Source organism: Kwoniella europaea, chromosome 1 (genome assembly GCF_036810445.1).
Source record: "Kwoniella europaea PYCC6329 chromosome 1, complete sequence".
In the NCBI taxonomy this organism is placed as follows: Eukaryota; Fungi; Basidiomycota; class Tremellomycetes; order Tremellales; family Cryptococcaceae; genus Kwoniella; species Kwoniella europaea.
The window spans coordinates 969,342-990,628 of NC_089487.1; the positions used below are offsets into that span (position 1 = coordinate 969,342).

The 21,287-nt window shown below is 47.1% G+C and overlaps 10 protein-coding genes across 10 annotated transcripts; 7 read left to right on the plus strand and 3 right to left on the minus strand.

The window, feature by feature from the left end:
* Positions 1-311: 311 nt before the first annotated feature.
* Positions 312-2,503, minus strand: V865_000356 (uncharacterized protein; the record flags this gene model as incomplete). Its single annotated transcript, XM_066224187.1, has 11 exons — positions 312-380; positions 458-484; positions 612-721; positions 853-976; positions 1,035-1,339; positions 1,398-1,527; positions 1,628-1,772; positions 1,851-1,981; positions 2,041-2,108; positions 2,226-2,385; positions 2,441-2,503. 11 exons carry the CDS (start codon positions 2,501-2,503, stop codon positions 312-314), a joined length of 1,332 nt encoding a protein of 443 aa, XP_066080284.1.
* Positions 2,504-3,151: 648 nt separating this feature from the next.
* V865_000357 (uncharacterized protein) lies at positions 3,152-4,164 on the minus strand (the record flags this gene model as incomplete). The annotated part of the gene is made up of 10 exons (XM_066224188.1): positions 3,152-3,177; positions 3,241-3,349; positions 3,414-3,463; positions 3,525-3,540; positions 3,589-3,620; positions 3,672-3,777; positions 3,825-3,899; positions 3,952-3,996; positions 4,052-4,096; positions 4,147-4,164. 10 exons carry the CDS (start codon positions 4,162-4,164, stop codon positions 3,152-3,154), a joined length of 522 nt encoding a protein of 173 aa, XP_066080285.1.
* Positions 4,165-4,764: 600 nt separating this feature from the next.
* Positions 4,765-5,792, plus strand: V865_000358 (GTP-binding protein rhoA; the record flags this gene model as incomplete). The annotated part of the gene is made up of 8 exons (XM_066224189.1): positions 4,765-4,801; positions 4,891-4,918; positions 4,975-5,008; positions 5,064-5,156; positions 5,216-5,226; positions 5,282-5,375; positions 5,434-5,679; positions 5,742-5,792. The coding sequence occupies 8 exons, from the start codon at positions 4,765-4,767 to the stop codon at positions 5,790-5,792; spliced, it is 594 nt and encodes a 197-aa protein (XP_066080286.1).
* Positions 5,793-6,598: 806 nt separating this feature from the next.
* Positions 6,599-7,668, plus strand: V865_000359 (uncharacterized protein; the record flags this gene model as incomplete). Its single annotated transcript, XM_066224190.1, has 3 exons — positions 6,599-7,028; positions 7,082-7,425; positions 7,468-7,668. The coding sequence occupies 3 exons, from the start codon at positions 6,599-6,601 to the stop codon at positions 7,666-7,668; spliced, it is 975 nt and encodes a 324-aa protein (XP_066080287.1).
* A 95-nt stretch (positions 7,669-7,763) lies between these two features.
* V865_000360 (uncharacterized protein) lies at positions 7,764-9,313 on the plus strand (the record flags this gene model as incomplete). Its single annotated transcript, XM_066224191.1, has 5 exons — positions 7,764-8,492; positions 8,551-8,720; positions 8,771-8,866; positions 8,918-9,086; positions 9,134-9,313. The coding sequence occupies 5 exons, from the start codon at positions 7,764-7,766 to the stop codon at positions 9,311-9,313; spliced, it is 1,344 nt and encodes a 447-aa protein (XP_066080288.1).
* Positions 9,314-9,550: 237 nt separating this feature from the next.
* Positions 9,551-10,603, minus strand: V865_000361 (uncharacterized protein; the record flags this gene model as incomplete). The annotated part of the gene is made up of 4 exons (XM_066224192.1): positions 9,551-9,835; positions 9,893-9,994; positions 10,048-10,282; positions 10,335-10,603. 4 exons carry the CDS (start codon positions 10,601-10,603, stop codon positions 9,551-9,553), a joined length of 891 nt encoding a protein of 296 aa, XP_066080289.1.
* Positions 10,604-10,875: 272 nt separating this feature from the next.
* On the plus strand, positions 10,876-13,401 carry V865_000362 (uncharacterized protein; the record flags this gene model as incomplete). Its single annotated transcript, XM_066224193.1, has 7 exons — positions 10,876-11,112; positions 11,203-11,582; positions 11,635-11,668; positions 11,719-12,000; positions 12,054-13,159; positions 13,207-13,293; positions 13,368-13,401. The coding sequence occupies 7 exons, from the start codon at positions 10,876-10,878 to the stop codon at positions 13,399-13,401; spliced, it is 2,160 nt and encodes a 719-aa protein (XP_066080290.1).
* A 309-nt stretch (positions 13,402-13,710) lies between these two features.
* V865_000363 (uncharacterized protein) lies at positions 13,711-15,297 on the plus strand (the record flags this gene model as incomplete). The annotated part of the gene is made up of 11 exons (XM_066224194.1): positions 13,711-13,752; positions 13,800-13,818; positions 13,873-14,027; positions 14,082-14,125; positions 14,177-14,241; positions 14,293-14,454; positions 14,505-14,548; positions 14,603-14,701; positions 14,757-14,866; positions 14,922-15,089; positions 15,147-15,297. 11 exons carry the CDS (start codon positions 13,711-13,713, stop codon positions 15,295-15,297), a joined length of 1,059 nt encoding a protein of 352 aa, XP_066080291.1.
* Positions 15,298-15,600: 303 nt separating this feature from the next.
* Positions 15,601-16,320, plus strand: V865_000364 (uncharacterized protein; the record flags this gene model as incomplete). The annotated part of the gene is made up of 3 exons (XM_066224195.1): positions 15,601-15,635; positions 15,717-16,090; positions 16,145-16,320. 3 exons carry the CDS (start codon positions 15,601-15,603, stop codon positions 16,318-16,320), a joined length of 585 nt encoding a protein of 194 aa, XP_066080292.1.
* Positions 16,321-16,946: 626 nt separating this feature from the next.
* Positions 16,947-21,166, plus strand: V865_000365 (uncharacterized protein; the record flags this gene model as incomplete). Its single annotated transcript, XM_066224196.1, has 13 exons — positions 16,947-17,343; positions 17,468-17,669; positions 17,723-17,976; positions 18,134-18,904; positions 18,954-19,063; positions 19,228-19,242; positions 19,285-19,669; positions 19,866-19,901; positions 19,946-20,442; positions 20,528-20,552; positions 20,608-20,742; positions 20,790-20,871; positions 20,920-21,166. 13 exons carry the CDS (start codon positions 16,947-16,949, stop codon positions 21,164-21,166), a joined length of 3,156 nt encoding a protein of 1,051 aa, XP_066080293.1.
* Between the last annotated feature and the right edge of the window lie 121 nt (positions 21,167-21,287).

The window sequence follows — 21,287 nt, forward strand, 5'->3', positions numbered from 1 at the left end:
ACTAGTTGTTACCCAGCAGCAGTAAAGCGAATAACCTCACGCGTGTCTGCCTGTGTCTCCCTGAGCTTAAATTCTAGATTACAGTGCAGCAAGATTACACCGCCGGCATATCGGAATTACTCATAGCCCCTCGCGTGGCAGCCATCCTTCACCTTTGAAGCCACGTGCGTGGCGCCACTGACATCCTCCTTTACCTCTCACATCACATCACCCTTTCCCCTTTCAAAGCCCTGGCATCAATATAATCGTATGCATAGTATGGTATAAACACAACGGGCAGGAGCGAGATACATATACAGGGCATGGGATAATCAAAGAGGAGCGATGATAGAGGAGGATTTGGCGTCGCTGATAGTTCGAAGGACGTAATCGTCTCCGTTCTGCAAACACGTCGTTTCATAGACGTTGTTAGCACCTCTTCTCTTCATTGCCATCATCTCTAGCTAGAAAAACTCACTCTGGCAATGTACCGTACCCAAGGCATCTATGCCCTTTTCTGTCAGTGTCACTCTTCGGGGAGGTGAAATAAAGACTTCTACTCACAGCCTAAAAAGAGAAATCGTCAGTGGAAGTCAAATGAGTGCCAGTCGCAAAAAGAGCCACAAACTCACCTGATAACCTGACTTTTCTACGATTTTGAGATATCTGACCTGTATACCCGAGACAGTGAAGTAGGGGATCTCAAAGTTGACTGAGATAGGCGCTCGCTTATCGATTTCGTCTATGATCATGCGTCAAAGTGGGGTGCAAGAGCAGAAGGAGTGATGAAATTTGAGAGGTGTTAGGTATTCAGGAGTTAGCGATAATCACAATCATGGTTTAGTTGATAATTGATGAAGATCCGCTACGTACCATTTCGAACACTAGGGAGACCAAAGTGTGCTCTCATCATATAGTCCCTTCCACCACCTAACTGTTTAATTTTCCAAACAAATGCTGATTTCTCTGGAGCATATACGACCGATCCCACTGATGTCTATTGAAATTGAGGATTAGCTATATAACGTCTGTGCTGGAAGGATAGTGTTGCTTACTCTGAACTTGGGACTATCAGCATCATCTGGGACAGGGACAAAGATCTCTACGTTGTTGGCTGTACTCTTTCTCTTGAATTGCCCTCTGACCTTGACCATGTATTCTACTCTTGAGCCTCTATGATTCTCTACACTAGCTTCTACGTAGACCAAGGGTTTGACAGGTGTAGAGAGCCGATAGGACATCAATTCGAATTCACCGTCAGGTGGTATAAAAGATATAGTTCGATCGTTCTCAAATCGAGAAAGTCGTACACATTGATGGAATTTGACGTCCTCCATCTCGAACGATTTCCCTCGGGCACCTGAGCAGCCATATCAGATCGATCGATCATTCGTATGCAGATTATAGAGCAAGCTTACCTCGTCCTGTAGCTTCAAACATGACCTTATCATTTAGACCTAATCTCAATTCGGGCATTCCTGTGAGGTAACACTTCATCTTGACCGCACCAAGAATCTCCGATCGTATAACGTTTCCGGATGCATTGACCTAAAAGCAAGGATCAATATGATCATCAGCTTGATGACACCAATATATGACGTTATTCCTTTCACATGTGTACTCGCTTCAAGAATCCTATAAGACTCACCAAAAGATTGATACTTTCAACAACATCCAAAAACACCTCGTTCTTCCTATACCTAATTCCCTCAGATCTCCACGAAACAGCATTCGTAACAGCCATAGGCGGTCTAGCTTGTACTTCGAGTTTATGTGATTCTTGGGTGATATACCTATGGAAAAAATAACGAGAAATAACGAGCGATCAGAAATGCCACAAATATGGATCATTGATGAAAACAACGACTCACTCTTGCAATATCTTAGATTCGGTCGTTTGAGGGAAACCAAAATCCATCATCTCATCTAACAATTCATATATGATGACGAAGTTGTCTCTGATTGATTCCTCTTCGAGCTCTTTGAAGTATTCTGTCAGGACCTAAATTTGATAATAGGGTCAGAAGTGGGCTGATCAAGGGGAGAAGCGAGATAGCTTACTGAACATAATCGATGGAGGAAGAATATAACCTCGGCTGCGTTTGAATTTCGTTTCGACAGGGCAAGTACTATATATCATGAATGGCAAAAGGTCAGCTCGAGCTTGGTTTAGGAGAGCTTCGAAACGACACTCCGCTTATCTTGCACAGATATACCATTAAATGCCAAGCTATGCAAGCACTCACAGTACAGATTGTTATGCCTGATATGCATATAATTGATCCCTTCGTCCGAGAAGCAAGGCGTCACCTGCACGTTCTCCTCTTCCATCTCCAGTACTAAGGGTAAGAATCGTTCGATGTAGGATGGAGGGACATCATCTCGATAAGATCGTTGAATGAGGGACTGTTGAACGACATCAGTGATATGCTGATGTGGAAACAGAGATCGCTCTGCTCACCTTGCCCTTGACATCGAGAATGGCAACTGTGAGGTTCCCACTGAGATCAGCTACGCTATCCATCTGGAGGAACAGGCAGACCTACCTAAACTGGCCATTTTGATTGAGGATGCTATTCCTACTTGGACCGACTGCTAATGGTAGAGGGTGGTGTGCTGGAAGGTGAAGTCTATGGTGCCACCGCCACTGACAGATATGTTGGATCAGAATGTACACTGTCTGCCTTCAGAAGCCTATCTCTTGATGTATCTGAATCGTATTGTCCATTTCCATTATTGTCTGCAATTCCATGCACGTCACGAAGGTGGACACGCTCATCATGTTTAGGCGAAACTTGTTTGGGCATCCCACTTTCCTGCTCAGGCGCCAGTACCCAGTCCCCCTTCAGCTGGGTCCGGTATGTTTTCTCCTCACCACAACAGCACCCTCTCACCAAGCTATTGAAGACACTCAGACGCCGAAGAGGGATTCAATACGGTGGGATGCATGTGCGAGATCACTTTACATTGCAAGTCAAGCATAAGGAGTGCATCTGAGCTTGCAGATGCGGAAAATTAGCATGATCGGTCTCTGCGGTAAGATCGACTTCCAGATGCGAGCCGGATACAATCGGTGAACGGACAAGAAAGCATCAGATAACAAGTGTGCATGGTATAGACATAAGATTTCAGAACGGTCATAAATAGTCTTTTTTGTGTATGCAATCTACATCTACCATTCTTTAGCGAGTTTGAAACCTGTTGTAACAATTACACTCGTTAGCTTGGGTTTACTGCTACACAATAACTCCAAAGGCTCACTCCATTCAAAGTCAAGCCAGATGTCATTATCATCGTCGGTCACTCGAGATCTAACAGAGTATGTTCCGGATCTGGCAAGCATACCTGAAGGTGACTCCTCGGAAGCGAACTGAAATTAAGATAAGGATATGAGCGGATATCAGGTTTGGCTATCTGAGAAGCACGGTACTTACGACTTTGGTGTAAGGTGCTGGTTGAGGACCGTAAGATCCAAGCATTGCCTCTGTCTTATCGACCTTGACACCTGACCTCTTGACGACTTGTAAGAATCGCAATCCGGAGACGATTTCGTTCTCGACGCTAAGACAAAACGTCAGAAGGGTCTATTATGCAGTGAAAATTACTCACGTAAAAGTAATACCAACGGAGTATTCGACACCCTCTTTGATAGTCACTGCATATCAGCTGAGTTCGGGTGAGTGAGAACTCACAAGGTTCTTTCTTGAGTTTAGCAAGGTCGGCAGCTGGTTGAGTCAGGTCTATAGAGATGTCCTTGGAAAGAGTAGGAGAGCTGAGGAAGAGGGTATTAAGAACAACCTGTCGCCAGAATTAGTTGAAATCTATTGTCAATACCTCTTGCTCACCTTTTTGTTACCACCTGCACCTCCAGAAGCAGCCAGACCGAGGGAAGCTTTCCAACGTTGAAGAGACTCGTCTTCCTGTATCAAGACAAATTAGCTGATGAGACGGTCAAAATGTTCTCAAACGTACCTGATCAAGAGCAGCAAGCTCTGCGACGGTCTTGCTTTGACCGACCTAAAAGACGTATCAGCACATATAGTCGTCTGCGATGTGGTTGGGATTGACTCGCCTTGTAGCCTTGGGTTTCGGTAGGAGCCAAGTCGTCTTCGGTGGCCTGTGCATGGGGTAAGCTGCGATGCACGGCATAGTCATGTAGCAGCTCACCTCTTGTGGATGGGACATGATGATTACCAGATGAGGCTGTCGGATAGGGATGTATGTATGTAGCTCAGAGGGCAATGAATCGTTGACTCGTCGATGTCGAGTGAGGACAAGTGGTACTGTATAAAAGTGAATGAGCTATGTGCTGTCATCGGATTGTAAGTGTCGAGTGGAGACACCGGTTAAACCGTGGGTCCGTGCGTGAGAGTGAGCTAGAGAGATGAAATCAAAATAGCACACGCGACAGGCAAACACGTGAGCACAAAAACAATAGATGGTAGAATAGCACCGCCACAACCCTGAAACGCCGTATGCAGGTGAGATCGCACCCAGTAATACCATTACAACCGGGCTAGTCCCGATTACAAAATCAAAGTGCCGATCATTAGGAATGTCAAAGGTGGATTAGAAAAATGGATATAGCGTGGGTTGAATCTCGTCAGAGTCAAGCCTCACCCTAACAACTCGTTGAATATCCTCTCTCATCTCCTCACTCCTCACACTTATCATCAGACCATCATCGAACCACCATCGTCATCAACAGCTTGTATACACATACGCATCAACACTATCAACTTCAGCAGCCTCGTCCAAACCTACTCATAACAACTAGAAATCAAGATGTCAGGAGAGATCAGGCGGAAGTTGGTCATTGTTGGTGAGTAGATATCAACTCTGATAAACCTTCTCAAACAAAGGGTCCCTGGTCACGTATATAACAACCTCCTTACTGACTATTCATCATAGGTGATGGTGCTTGTGGTAAAACATGTCTGTAAGTTCAAGTTCATAACATTTGATTCGAGCAGCATGCTTACTGCCCATTCGCAGCCTCATCGTCTTCAGCAAGGGCATGTTCCCAGAGGTCCGTTCGTTCATTGAAAGTGGTAGTATGCCATTCCTAACAATCTCAACTTTAGGTCTACGTCCCCACCGTGTTCGAGAACTACGTTGCAGATGTCGAAGTAGATGGTAAGAAGGTCGAGCTAGCTCTTTGGGATACTGCTGGTCAAGTGAGTGATATTCGACTGAGTGGCAACGGGTGACTGACGACGCATTGACCTTTTCACAGGAAGATTACGAGTGGGTCACAAGTAACGCAGAAGAGGGGAAATAATACTGATTCACGTCTCTTTAGTCGACTCCGACCTCTGTCCTACCCCGACTCACACGTCATCCTGATCTGTTTCGCCATCGACTCTCCTGATTCTCTCGATAACGTACAAGAAAAGGTGTGTGTATTGTGGTCTCTGAAGATAATTGATAGCTGACACCGTTTTCAATTTACAGTGGATCTCTGAAGTCCTCCACTTCTGTCAAGGTCTTCCAATCATCCTCGTCGCTTGTAAGAAGGATCTCCGAGATGACCCAAAGACCGTCCACGACCTCGCTAGAATGAACCAAAAACCCGTTACCCGAGCCGAAGGTTTGGCTGTCGCTCAAAAGATTGGTGCTCAAGGTTACGTTGAATGTAGTGCCAAGCTCGGTGAAGGTGTCAAAGAAGTATTCCAAACTGCAACAAGACATGCTTTGATGGTGAGTCGGTGTGATTTCAAGGACTGAGGACAATGCTAAATGATTATATGCGATGTTTGCAGAGCAAGAAATCAGGAAGATCCAAGAAAGGAAAAGGTTGTGTCGTACTCTAAGGTTTTAGATTCGAGTTGTACTTTTTCCTTTTCCACTATTTACATCACTGTCGTCCCATCATTAGGTGGACTTATACCTCTTCTTTACGCTCTTCCTTCCCTCTCATAACTACCTTTTCTCCTCACACTATTTATCCAGGATCGTCCTAATGTGTCCTTTCGCCCTCTTTTCCACTCCTTTCCATCGATTTATTCTGTTATGTGATATGATGAGGCTCGAGATGATAATTGATGCGTTACATGATTGACATCTGCCACATGGGCAATAGGCATGGGCATGTATATCCAGTCAGCATCGGATTAGGGATGGTGCGTGAGAAATGAGAAGGTGTCTGGCTGTTGATTGTGTATGAAAGGAAGTATTCGGAGAGCTAAAGCGTGTTTGAGGATGATGATGATATGGGAGATGATTACGATTGTCATCCTTGATTGTTCTGTGGATCCCGTTTCCCTGTTTCCCTACGGTATACTTTCCCTCTGTCGCGTTAAGCATTCATGACCAGCACAGTCTTTTGTTCTAGCATCTCATTCCAAATTGATAGACTGCATAGTTGTCTATAGATGATTATAAAAGGTATAAGAGTGTAAAATCCAAAGTCACACGCACAGGTCCGCTCTATACGCCCTTTTCCCCTTTTCACTGCTACTTCTTGACATCATCATCTCACCAGCCATCACATAATCATATCATATATATCTCTTCATTGTATCATATCCCACTTTACAATCATCATTCATCTCTTCAGCACGTCTCTCGCATCCCACACACTTTCACTTGTATCTTGTATTGCATACCCTCCCTCATCATGGCGTCAGCACCAGTCGCGCCCATCCGACAACCTCGAGGTCCATCTGCCAACTCGTTCGGCGCACCAGCACCTGCACAGCCCCAACAACCCAACAATGGTCCCCCTGCTCCAGACAGCGAGTCTCTACTGAGAAGGCATAACACCGTGTCTACAACAAGGCATCAACCTTCATCGTCCATATCCACCAACCCAGCTGCCTCTTCGGCGTTTCACGGTTCAAGGATGAAATCAGGTGTGAACAGGTTCCGAAGTGGTAGTCTGTCTTCTGGCACTTCTGAAGGTGGATTGGTAAGGAAAGGCAGTGGAAGGGAGGTCAGAACGGAAGATGTCGTACCGGAGGGTGAAGCAGAAGAGGGTTCAAGTGGTATGGAAACGTCTAATTGGGGTAAAGGTTTAAGCAGGCAAAGTTCGTTGCCCTCGAGACGAGGTGTGTGTCTTTAACATTTGCCTTAGCGTTTAAATGCTGATGATATGAGATAGCTGCCAACCCGACACTGAGTCGACAAAATGAGGTCCCTCCTGAACTGCCCAAACCGACTATGACCAGCATGGCTCCTCCCCCTCGTCCACCAAGAAGAATCTCCGTCGCCACTCAGGATCCCGCTTCTCCCCCTCCAGCTCAATCCCCTTCGTCCCATGCGCCATCTCATTCGTTATCCTCACTTGCCATGTTCAACAGGGTGTCTCTGCCCCCTGCTCAAGTGGAAGAAGAGAGACTCTCGGTCGGAGCGAACGTCTCTCGCACACAGAGTCTACGAGCTCAAGCAAAGCACTCGGAGAATGGAGGTCTGGGAAGAAGTACCAGTCTGAAGGGTGTTGGCGAGGTGAGCAGAATTGGCTAGAGATTGAGCTTACTCCCGTCTTAGCACCACCGTCCCCTCATCCAAGCGCTTTCTCCACCATCACAGACTACGACTCCTCGCAACCCTTTCACACCTCCGACGCCTCCTCCTGTTTCTTCAACAGCTGCTTTACCTCCATTCCAACTCCCCATTCGGACTCTCATAACTTGCAAGTTGACAACAACAACAACCCCGGAGCAGATCTCAAACGTCATCAAAGCTTGACTCAAGGGTACGGCTCGTCCAATCGAGTCCGTGAGCGATTGGAACGAAGTCCTGCCGTGTTAACTTTGGAACAAAAGGAGGAGATCAAGAAGCGAATGGCATTGTCCAAGTCAAGCGATAATGAGCATCCACCTATCAGTCCTATCGTACCCAGTGTCTGGTCTCCTGGTATCCCTACTGGTCAAGATGACGGATGGAACCGAGCGGCTTCTCAGCAACTTCAAGATGCGTTCGATGCGATGAACCTAGGCAGAAAGATGATGGGAGTAGAAGGCAGTGGAGGGTTCCAGCAACCAGAAAGGAAATTGACGCTCGAAACAGATGTCCTCAGACATCCTCAACCTGCTACCGCTGGTGCTTCATGGCGTCCAAGCGATGAGCCAAGCTGGGTCACTAGTCTGGTCGGAGCTGATCATACCCCTTTGGTCGCACCTCGATCCGCTGGACCTGGTACTGCTTCGTGGCAAGAGAGGGAACATGCTTTGAGACAACAAAGCTATACCCCTCAACCTCAACAGCAGTTCCAAAGAGGTGGATGGCCTCAAGATCAGAATCAGTTCATGCAACAAGCGAATTTCGGTTATCTCCAGCAACAACATCTGTTGGCGATGAAGGGAATGCAGTCTTTCCCACAGCCCCCTTATCTCGGCGCTCCGTTCAGCCCTGCGTATCCATCGCCTCCTAATACTGCTATGATGCAGAATCAAGCGATGAGCAATCAAGACAGAGATGTCATAGAGCTGGCTAGGCAAAAGGGATTGAATCCTGCCACATACAACTGTCGACCTGCCGCTGCAAGATTCTTCGTCATCAAATCGTATACCGTTAGTGAGATTGCACGTTCATGCGATGGAAAACTGCTGACCAATCTTTGTTTCGCAGGAAGATGACGTTCAAAAATCGCTCAAGCATGAAATCTGGTCTTCGACAGTTTTAGGGAATAAGCGATTGGATAATGCCTTCCGAGAATCGCATGACACAGGACCAATTTACCTGTTCTTCTCCGTCAATGGGTCCAGACACTTCTGTGGTGTTGCACAGATGTTGACTCCGTGAGTATATGCGAATACATACTGGCAACTTTTGCTGATCGCATATATAGTGTCGATGAAACTACCAATTCGACTGTTTGGGCTCAAGACAAGTGGAAAGGTATTTTCAAGGTTAAATGGATCTTTGTTCGGGATGTCCCTTCGCAGTGAGTAGTTGCTATCTCGTGAGCATGACCCCTCGCTTATACCCCTTGCAGAGCCCTCCGTCACATACGTCTTACCAATACTCCCGAGAAGAAGCCTATAACCAATTCGCGTGATACCCAAGAACTGCCTTACGAGGCTGGATGCGAAGTACTCCAAATCTTCTTGGACCACCAAACCAAGTCCAAGACCAGTCTGCTACAGGATTTTGCTTATTACGAGGTACGTTGAGACAACTGGTGATTGACTATCGCTGATTTTCTCTACAGCGACTGTCTGCAAATCGGTCTCTTCAAGGACCACCCCCCGTTCAAATCCCCAATGGAGCGGGTCAACCCATGCCAACTCCGATGATGCCTCCGATGCCTCCAATGCCCCCCATGCCAATGCAAATGCCCCCTCATTCAGCTGTCCCCCCCGTTCCACCCATTCCCTCAAGATTCCGATAGATTTTTTCTGTATTTACAAAATGACTTCATACGCATACCTTTAAGAACAGTATCTTGGCTTATCATGTCAAAAACCATTATTCTTGATCAAACACTTTCAATTTTACCTTAATGACAACTAATCATGAGATGACATAATATAAAAACCGCTTCAGATGAGGATGAAAATGTGAATATGTAGCTTGATATGATTATAAAATGCATAATTGTGTATCTTGATATATATATATCTATCTATCAGTGTATCTCACCGGGTTGTTCGCCTTGTCTAACTCTCCAAGCTTTCCAACCGTGAACTGTACCTCTGACTTTTTCATCTCCTGGATCATCTTCGAACATTGCACCGGCCCATTCTTCTACTACTTTCTGATATACCCATCCATCGCCCGATGCTGCTAATCGAGGGAAGAATGCGTTGTCCTCTTTTACTAAATGAGGTCGGTGTGATGTGAAGAATACTAGCACGCATGCGTCGGGGGAAGATGAGAGCGTTGAGTTGACGGTCTTGATCAAAGCATCATGCTAGAGGTGGAATGGTGTCAGATAGATGAAGGGCGAGTCGGATAGAGTGTGACTCACCTGTGAATGGTTGAATACCAAATCGCTCAATATGAGCAGGTCATATCCTTCGTTATCGGTTCTAGCCATTAGGTGCTTGACATCGTGTCCCCACAAGTGACCCTGTGTTCACCATCAGTACTGTGATTTTCCGTACCCTATATGATAAAACTCACTACCACATCGACGTTCCCTCTCAAATCTCCCGGTATATTCACATCCACGTTGAACCTCATATTCTCCACCAAATCATTATCTGGGTAATCTGTAATTACCACCTGTCTCGCTCCTGCCAAGGTACACGCTATCGAAGGAAGAGCTGCACCCGCTCCTAATTCCAATATTCGTCGTTCTTTCACCAATGAGGGATTCCTCAGTAGGTAAGTCGAGAACACTCGAGCGGTGTTCCATCTGTTTATCATCAACACACGTGCATCCGAGTCGGGAATGATTGATAGCTCACAGATGATGACCCCACAGGGGGTGACTTCCTACCAGCCTAAGTACCAACTGCCTCCCTCGATTTTCCTCGTCATTGATCTTCAAGTCGACATCGTCCGGTATCTCGTAGGTCGAAAAGGAGTATGGTGCAGGTAATGGTGATTCAGGTTCGGGAAGGAGATCATCTAGACCGAAGAAATCTCCATCTTCCTGATCTGATACAGGGGATCTAGACCGACGAGAAGAAGATGGACCGCCCAGGTTATCGGTGTCTGAGTGACTGTCAAGCATTCCAGGTAAGATGGTCTTGTCTTGTAGTGCTGAGTGTGTGCATCTACATGGACATGGACATAGTGGGATATCTTGTTTCAACTTTTTTAAACTTTGTCTCTTGTCTCTGATGTTCGGGGACTGACCGAGTTCTCTTCGGCTCGGGTTCCACGTGGCGGCCGTCGTGGTGGGAGGATGAGGTGATGTTAAGCATCAGTAATCCCAAACTCACTTGTTGGATAGATACATGATCACTATACGACAGTATCGGATCAAGTCATTAATCCCCCAACATGCCCATGCTCACTGCCATGGGCTCACGCCTCTCTCATCTCCTCCACCACTTCATCTTCTCCCTTCCTTCCCCCAACAACACCACTTCCCTCGACTTCAAATCCGGTCGAGCTTCGGGTGACGACGCCAGACTTGAGGAACTGTTCGATGAGCCCGGAGAAGGCAGAGCTTTGGCTGGTGGTATAGGACCCCTCAGCTTCGTAGGGTCAGGGTATGGTGTACTTCTTGTCTTGATGGTAGGTGTTTTGCCCCAACAAGTCAATAAGCATACCCTAGTCCCTTGAAGAACCACTCATGCAACCAGATGCTAATTTTTGATCGGATAGGCAATCCTGCTCAATCGTATACATCATATCGTCCGTCGACCTAGACCACCACCACCCCCTCTCCCTCACCCTCCTCGTCGAGGTTTACATAGACTTCGACATGCGATCTCGCAGACACTGACCCATCCGTCGACACCCATGTACATCCGACTACCAGGTATATTCGCGCTGATTCGAGCATGGATCATCTTCACCGTTGTTTTGCTACAAGTGGCAAATCTATGGCCTCAGCTGAACGATAATAGGTCATTTGGTCGCCCATTGAACCGAATTGGCAATTGGGTAGGGAACATGGAGATGGAAAAGGTTTGTTGGCAGGTGTTTATCAGTGTATGTACGGGACTGGCATGTGGTGGATTGGCGAATGGATTGGACAGGTCGTAAGTTATAACTCAAACATACTCTGAGTTGATGCTGATGCAAGTGGTCCAGCCGAAGAAGGGATGTCGGAGCGAGCTTCAACCTGGTGAGTTTGTCCTGCAGTATCATAATCTGCTAGGCTGACATTGAGCTCAGTTTGGCTACTCCTTCCTTCTCCACTTGTATTCATCACCCTTGACCCATCACCACCCTACTGGAGCAAGCAGTCGACCTCGACCAGACGTGCACGCCCTATTTCAACTCTGGTTAGGTCTCACAGAACTTGCTTGGTTGCAAGCCGCGGAGCTATCTTCGTCCTTACGAGACAATCTGCTCCTTCCTACGGGAGTCTGCGGAACACTAGGATTGATGCATTTCGTCTATGCATTATTGACCGCGCCTCTCAAATTCCCTAGCTTCACCTTCCTAACACACCTGGTGAGTCGATCTCACCGCGCGTCGCGGGTAGACCGAGCTGACATATCAATCAGATGGCCCTTCTGCTATCTGTGGTCATCACTTTCACTGTCGCTCTCAAGGCTATCACCTACCTTTTCACTTACGGTTATATCCCTTCCTTGGTCAGCTTGCTCCCGCATGAAGGCGTTGTACCAAATCGACATGACGACTTTGGAGTTACCTTACTCAAGATTGGTACCGCTTGTATCGAAGCGACCCAGTATTCCGGTTTACGAAACGAACTTGTCACCGTCGAAGAGCACAGAGGACCTTGGATCGAAATGTCAGCAACAGGAAGCGATGTTCACAAGACGTTCGTCACTGGGGTAAAGGGTTTTGATATGGAAATTACCAATATCGAAGTATCACAATTAGCCGATCCTCATGCGGAGAGTATGTACTGGAAAGAACAAAAAGCGTTCTGGCGGGCTTGTGCCAAGAGTGCTAAAGCTTTCGTATGGGGCATGATTATGGCTACCCCTGTTGGACGGAAATCCATCAAACTGGTAAAAAAAGCTTGGTTGAAGAGATGGTGGTATGGACCAAGACAGTGGAGAGTCTGGAGAAGAGAGGCATGGAGAGAACCACCGCTAGCCATTGCTCGAAGAAGGATCGCTCGAAGAGTGGACGAAGTCCAAGCGATGAGAAGAGCTGAAGCCTACCGCACACCTTCGCCAGAGCCAAGCTACGCTGTATCTACCGCTATTGACTCTCAAGCCGAAGCAGTCTCCTACAATCGATTCCTCCTGGGTCAAGTGGATCTGGAAGATGATGATGAGGATTGGGAGGATGATGCCAGCTCGACCTCAAGCAACCAAAGCGCAGATAGCGAGATTGAGGAACAAGCTCTTTATCAAGACTTGGTCGCTAATCAGGACAAGGATGGTGACGATATCCAGCCAGTCCTGCTTGCTCACCTGACCTCGAGGAATGCAACTCCCCTTACCCGAAGACGATATGCTGCTTTGTTGACAAACAGTCCCTCAACTCCACAACCTAGTCTGGGTATGCAAGAGATAATACAGGAAAGAAGGATATTCTCTGCAGGTCAGCCGGTGGATGAGGATGATGAAGAGAGGAGGAGATCATGTGTCGTCTGCATGACTCAGATGAGAGATACCATTCTATGGCCATGCAGGTGAGTGTATACCAGGAGGATTGGGACATCTGTTAACCTATGAGCAGGTGTCTTGCGCTTTGTAACGATTGTCGAGAGAGTCTCGCATCTAGACTTTCAGCTCAAGATCACATGTGTCCATGCTGCCGAAGAAAGTGAGTTGATATCCAGCAAAACGCAGAACCCACAGGACTGCTATAGCTAACGATTGATTTAACTAAACCTACAGAGTCGATGGGTACAGTCGTATATACGTTCCATAGCTTCCTCTTCATATCTTGATATCTTGACATTGTTTATTTGATTGTAATGACATGATCCTCCATGATGCACATACCATACGGTAGTAGCATTTCCCGGTTATTCGTCATAACCGGATACGAATCAACACACGAAGATCCATCTATTCATTTTGATTCATGTCGATAGACTGATTGCGGTCTTATACAGTCATTGCTATACCGTTAGCAAACTCGCTGTCATAGTCATATCAATATCAATATCAAATCATCTTCCATAGATATCAACCACGGAATCGCATAGACGAACACTCTTAGTGGCCCTCCCCGGAAATGCCAATCGCTACCGAATTGACGCGTATCTTGGGGATCAAGGTAAGTCACTAAGTGAAGGACCTGGATTGACAAGCCTTTTCCGATAGTATCCCATTGTCCAAGGTGGTGAGTGCAAATGTCGATATGCTGGAGGTACTAGTAGTGACAAGACACCCATAGGGATGCAATGGGTTGGAACCCCTCCTCTCGCCGCTGCTGTCGCCTCAGCGGGAGCTTTGGGCATGCTCACCGCGTTGACACAACCAAGTCCCGATGCCCTTCGAGAAGCTATACGGGAGACTAGGAAACGCATAGGAAGTGGTCAAGGGAAATTTGTGAGTATCCGTTGATCATGATGACCAAGGAAGGCGGCTGATGGGTGGAGTCAGGGAGTCAACATCACATTGCTACCTTCGATAAACCCGCCTGATTAGTGAGTGTTCCTAATCGAGGAAGAAAGATAGTTCGCTTATTGAAATACCAGCGCTGGATACGCTCGAGCTGCTCTGGAAGAAGGTGTGGATATATTTGAGACAGCAGGAAACAATCGTAAGTGCTCATTCTGAGAAATGTGGTGCAGTACGCTGACCCGCTTGACAGCGAAACCCCTCATCGAGTTTATCAAGACATATAGACCACCAGGGCACTTGGCGTCAGATGCTGTTCCGAAGAGATTCGTGATTCACAAATGCGTGACAGTGAAGCATGCTTTATCAGGTCAGAAAATGGGAGTCGATGTGCTAAGTATAGACGGCTTCGAATGTGAGTGATCATTAATGCCAATCACGCTCAAAAGCTAAATTAATTGATAGGCGCCGGCCATCCAGGAGAGGATGACATTGGAGGGATTGTTCTGGTAGGTGTCTCGCTGTCTCAATGGGCTCGATATGGGCTCTGACAGGTTTTCCAGCTGGCCCGTGCTGCCAAAGAGCTATCCATCCCATATATCGCATCTGGAGGTTTTGCCGATGGTCGTGGTCTGGCGGCAGCTTTATCTCTTGGAGCAGCGGTGAGTGCTGTTCTCTTCTTTACACATGTTTAAGCTGATGCGTACGATGTCATAGGGAGTCAATATGGGAACCAGATTCATGTGCACAGTCGAATCTCCCATACACCAGAAGATCAAGGAGAAGATAGTTGAGTCCACTGAAAAGGACACTATTCACATCTTCCGGTAAGTTGTTCGTGGATGTCGAGATGTTTTCATTGCTCATGAGCATGAATTACAGTACTCTTCGTAACACCGCTCGAGTGTATCGAAACGCCGTCTCAACTGAAGTCGTGAGATTGGAAAGAAGACCAGGAGGAGCCAAATTTGAGGATTTAAGAGAACTTGTCGCCGGGGCTCGAGGTAAGAAGGTCTATGAAACAGGAGATCACGATGCTGGTATATGGTCGTGAGTCAATCGAAGTTTAGCTGAATCAGGAAGTGAAATTGATGATTTGTGATCCAGTGCTGGCATAGCCGTTGGATTGATCGATGACATTCCAACTTGTAAAGATTTAGTGCTTAAGATTGACAAGGACGCATCAGATATAATCAAGGGAATGAATCGGTTGATCATCGATGAAGGAGAGTATGACACGGTCAGAGCTAAGCTGTAGATAATCTAGATGTAATTGTACAGGAATGGATCCATGCATGTATATTGAGATTGATCAGGAAAACCCGAATGATTTTGCACGGACCACCCATTCAATCACTCAAGTCTAAGAAACAAACCTGCACCGTCACCTTATGTATTCTCCCTCATCTCCATGTCCATCTCCTTCTATCTTTGATCTTCTTTACAGATTGTTTCTTCTGGCTAGAAAAGTACATTCATATCATCGTTCATATTGATACCTTGAATCATTGTCGATCTTCCTGAAATCCTTGTACCATTCTTGATCTTTCTCCAAAACAAGATGCCAGGACAGATTAACTACACTTCTGGATCGTTGTGAGTCTAGTATCAGAGAATGCGAAAGGGATCATGCCATGGTGGACGTGAGCTTGCTAAAGTACCTTTTCGATCCCACAGAAGCAGGGCAAAGAAAGTCCGCATCGGAAAGTGTCGAGTGAAGAACCTCCCCAAACAACTTTTCCGAAGACCCAGCTATAATCCGCTGATACTTGACGAGGTCGAACGACGGTCAGGGATCTCCTCATCATCCACTACTTCGGTGTTTCAAGAATACCAGGAGGACAGACGAAACGAGATTCAATGGAATTACTCTTGGGCAAGGGAGAATGAAAGGAGGAGGGTGAGGCGGTTAGGGTTAGCACCTGAAGTTCATCAGAGAAGATCCCAAGCAAAAGACCAAGTAATTAGCCAGCAAGCCAAAAAGTCTGGCGACACTGTTGCCACCTTCGCTCTCTCAGGACAACAGACAGGAGACCAAGCCTCGAAAAATCGTAAGTAAATCCCCTCTTTTGATGTTGTCATTCTGACAAATCTCTACTGATCAGAACCGCAATCCTCCTTCAAATGTGTGCGAACTGGTCTCCATGCCGCCAAGCTCAAGAACGTTTCCTGTGATAGATCACAATCAAGAACAATTCACACCTTTGGACACAAACAATTGAATAGGCAATCTCAAGTCATCTCACAAATAAATAAAAAAGAGACCGAAGTGGCGGATTGAAGGGTTTACATTAGGGGGGTACGTCACCACCCAGATTCTTGGCCGAACCTGTGAGACTGAATTGTTGGAGTCGATCGGTGACCATAGTTGTTGCGTCACATAAAAACAATCATCGTGGGCTTAGTTGGCTGTGATCAGTATAGAGGATGTAGAGGTTGGAGCTCTTCTGCGTAGAGAGGTACATAGACCGCAGCTAGACAAATGCAAGTATTTTTGAGTGACGTCTGATATATTGGGTCATAGTGAGCCGACCGAGATGCCCCGGACCCCGACGGATGGGCTGGTGAGCTGATTATGTTTATTCCATTACGATCATGTTCCGGATAAAGCAAAAAGTTCCTGCAGTATGGGTTTTTCTTTTTTTCTACCGGAAGCAGATCTGCGGTGGATCTTCCAATCCCGGTAATACAATTGCAATTCCACATTCGTACCTGATTACTCTCTCTGGCCGAGGTTGATACATAAGCATTCCTCATCCTCTTGCCTTATCTTACATACCACAGTTTCAACACACACCCGGCATACGTTGTATATCCTCATCATCACATTCAGACCTTGTATCACTGGCAGCCGTAAGGCGTACTCACCTAGTCAACCCAGTCTATCACCCTCGGCCATCAGTCATCATGCCCGCCGTAACCAAAAAACTCGCAAACATCTTCTCTTCACCTTCTGCTTCACCTCGTCTCAACCCCGCCACACCCACCACCCCAGTACCACCATTAACAACATCTGATACATTTGCGGCAACAACTCAAGTCACCAGAGGCGGAATGCCCTCCTCATGTCAGCTCTTCGACCTTTTCAAGTTCATGGCAGGAGGAAACAGTGATCTCGGTCTCGCCGGCGGTGAAGCGGATAGCGAGGAAGATGAAGCCAGTAATTCTGACATGTCCACCACGTCCACCGCGGCTGAGCTACCTACGGAAAACACACAGGACAAGGACGGACTACAGAAGTGGATAGATGAGACACTGAAAGAGACGGAGAGGGAAAGAAGTACGCTAAGTGCGAGATTCACAGGTGAGCATTTTATCACGAAGCAATAGAGCTGATTTGTCAGCCATGTCCATATCCAACTTGGCATCGATGAGCCTACCGAAATGTCATAAACATCGACCTGCTCTACCAAAAGTCGATGACGTAGAGCCTTCACCCGAGCTGGCCGAAGATTTTCCATCGGTCGATAACCTTTCTATAGCCTCTGAATCCGCCGCTGTCGGGGTGTCAGATATCTCGGATGAGGAGAAGCTTCTCGCTATCAAGGAAGAATTCGGCGATATTGCAGGATTAATGGAAGGAGGTGAAGCAGAACGTATGTTAGCGGATACCAAAGGTTCTTTATTCAAGTAAGTGTAAAAAGGATGTGGAAAATTCATTCGCCTTGCTAACCGCCATGCAGGGGTGTGATGATGATTGGCAATTTCCATCTCACCACACACAGACTCCTATTCCATGCGATCATACCACCCGATTCTTTAGATCCGACACCGACACCTAGCGGGCCAGATGTCATATTTGCAGGTCCTGTTACGATACACAGACCTGGATTACAGCAAGCGAAACGTGTATGGATGGAACTCACACCTGAGATGGTCACAACGTATCCCAGTGCCAATGAGTCGGATCGAGTCAGACCTATACGGAGCGTACTATGTAAGTCTTGATCGACATGTGACATGCTGACCTTCAGTGTCCTCTGTTCGCGAATGCGATCCTATCGATCTCCAACACCCTTGCGATTTCTATGTTACTCACGAAACTCCCGTCGGCTTACGAAGGACTCATTTCACCGTGGACACTGAGCAATCAGCCATCCAATGGAGAAGATCTTTTGACGGTGCTCTATACAGAAGTGCGAAAGCGAGATGGAGATCAGCGAATGGTCAAGAAGAAGCATCCGATGAATGGTCGTACATGCGCTGTTGCGTCCCGCTCGATCGTACCACCATCAAGGGAATCAGCCCTTACCATTCTTTCGCAACTCTTGTCGGCTTGGAGGCCAATCTCGAACACACTCGTCAGGTTGACTCATGTTCGCTCAGTGGGAAAGTGGTGCAGGGTGATTTCACTAGAGAAGAGGAACCTGCCGTGCAAAAGGTCAGAACCCCGCCCGCTGAGATGCTCAAACGATCTTTCTCTTCTCCGCGAGCATCCGAACACCGGTCCTCATCTCCTGCGCGCAAGTATTTATTTGCACCGACTGCCCAGACCATGCCCGAGGATAGCTCTCTCCCTGCGAGCTACGGGCATAGATTGGAGTTCAATATAGGAGTGTTCAACGAACAAGCCTGGTTCACCAAAGCATTGCAGACTGCTGTCCTCGCAGCTGCCCAGAGACGATACAAATCTGACGTACAGCTACCACCAGTCATCTTCCAGATATCCGGTCATGACGTGGTCGCCACAGATGAGGATCTTGAACAGACCTTGGATTCATCCAGGACTTCCTCTCAATCAGGCGAGTCGATCCACGACGAGGAGGAATCTCGAGGCGATGCGCTGCTGCAAGAAGCTCGTAAAGCTGAAAGAGCCAGCATGGCAGCCAAGGTATTTGGTCTGAAAGAGGATGAAGGAGTGTGGAGTGAGTTCTTTGGTTGAGTGAAGAACCCAACTGATCCCTTGTCTCTCAGTCAAACGATGCTATGTAGCGACCAATTTTGTTCCCGCACGAGGACACATCATCCTAAATCCCCATTTTATCTGCTTTTGGCGAAGGAATACCGTAGGATCTGACCTCAAGGTGAGTTGTCATGGTCGTCACGAACGCTGACAAAACTTTAGTACCGCTTCCGAATAGCGGATATTAAAGGTGCTACACCTGCGCCCAGTTTACGGGTGGGCTTCGTTGGAATGGCTCTGCACATTCATGGACATCGTGACTTGCGTTTCGAATTTTGGAATAAGGATTCGAGGGATGAGGTGAGTGCTGCTAATACTGGAACATCAGCTAATGTTATTTAGGTAATTGCACACCTCAACGCCTTACTGGTCAATGCCCCACGGTCCACCACCAGTCTGATCAGCGATCAAAAACCTCCTGCACCACAATTCGACTCAATGCCCATCCCAAGAGCCGACTCTCCTCTATCTCTTGGTGCTGAAGATGCTCATCCAGCCGATATCCTGGCACCAAGCAGAGAGACTATATATCACTCGAGAGCTTTGCCTGATGAAGCCATCACCTATATGCCGTTCCTGGCAAACAAGCCAGTAGTAGAGCAGATACGACTGACACCAAGAACATTCGTTTGTTTGACTATTGGCTCCCGAGGTGATGTCCAGCCGTACATTGCGCTGGGGCTGCGACTGCTGAAAGATGGACATAAGGTGGTCATTGTGACACATCGTGAGTGATACCGTACTAAGAGCTATGCTGACAGTCAGCCGAGTTCAAAAAATGGGTCGAAGGTTATGGTATAGAACATAGACAAGCGGGTGGTGACCCAACAGCGCTCATGAAACTCAGTCAGGAGCACAAGGTGAGTTGGCAGTGAAGCAAGCAATATCTGACGGCTAGATGTTCTCGCCTGGCTTTTTTAAAGAATCCCTCGGCGGGTTCCGAGAATGGCTCGATAATTGTGAGTCGTCAAAGCACAACTGCAGAAAGCTAATCTGTCCCTAGTACTCATCGAATCATGGCAGGCTTGTCACGATGCCGACGTACTCATCGAGAGTCCCTCGACCATGGCGGGTATACACATCGCTGAGGCGTTGAAGATACCATACTTCCGAGCTTTCACCATGCCCTGGACACGGACGTCTGCGTATCCCCATGCTTTCATGGTTCCAGCGTTCGAAATGGGCCCTAGTTTCAACTACTCGACATACGTCTTATTCGATAATATCATGTGGAAAGCTACGGCTGGACAGATCAATCGATGGAGGAAGAAGTATCTCAACCTCAAGTCGACAGATATGGCCGCATTGTCGGTGACCAAAGTCCCATTCTTATATAACTTCAGCTCGGCGGTTGTCCCTAAACCTCTTGACTGGCATGATGATATTATTATCACCGGTTATTGGAATTTGGAAGACAGCGATACCGATTGGTCCCCATCGCCAGATCTGGATGCGTTCGTAAACAAAGCGAAGGAGGACGGGAAGGCGTTGGTCTATATTGTGAGTTGCATATCTGTTAGGACTATCGCTTACATCGCAGGGATTCGGTTCTATCGTTGTTCCCCGGCCCAACGAAATGACGAAGAGTATAATCAAAGCGGTGGAGAAGGGTGAGCTCGATTTTGTAACGTTGGCATGCAATGCAGCTGACGAATATACTTTCAGCCGATGTACGAGCGATTATCGCCAAGGGTTGGTCTTCGCGAGGAGGTGATCCGGCCAAAGAAGGCGAAGATATTGCTTTCCCCGCAAGCTGCTTTGGCGTGGATAAAATTCCTCATTCTTGGCTCTTCCCTAAAGGTAAGCTCCATCCGTGACAAACAAAGCTGATACAATTCCAGTCCAAGCCGCTCTGCATCATGGAGGTGCGGGAACCGTCGGAGCAAGTTTGAGGGCCGGTATACCCACTCTGATTAAACCTTGGTTTGGGTAAGTTGGAAACTTTGAGATGACCCAATAACGCTAATGATCACATAGTGACCAATTCTTCTGGTCTGTCCGGGTTACCAAACTTGGAGTCGGCCTCAAAGTACCGTCGTTGCGATCAGACGATATCGCCAATGCTTTGATCAAAGCAACCACAGATGTGGTGATGATCGAGAAAGCGGCAAGAATCGGTGAGAAGATCAGGTCAGAGAGTGGTGTGGATCAAGCACTGCAAGCAATTCATCATAATTTGATTAGAGCCGGAATGGATAGACGTAATCTTAAGTGGTCTTCGTAATTTGTAACTAGTAATCAACCATCGTTGTATATATGCATCACATGTCATTCAGGCATTAGCGTTGGAGTTATCAACAAGTCACATACAACAACAAGAAAATTGTCCCTCGAACCCGAACAAC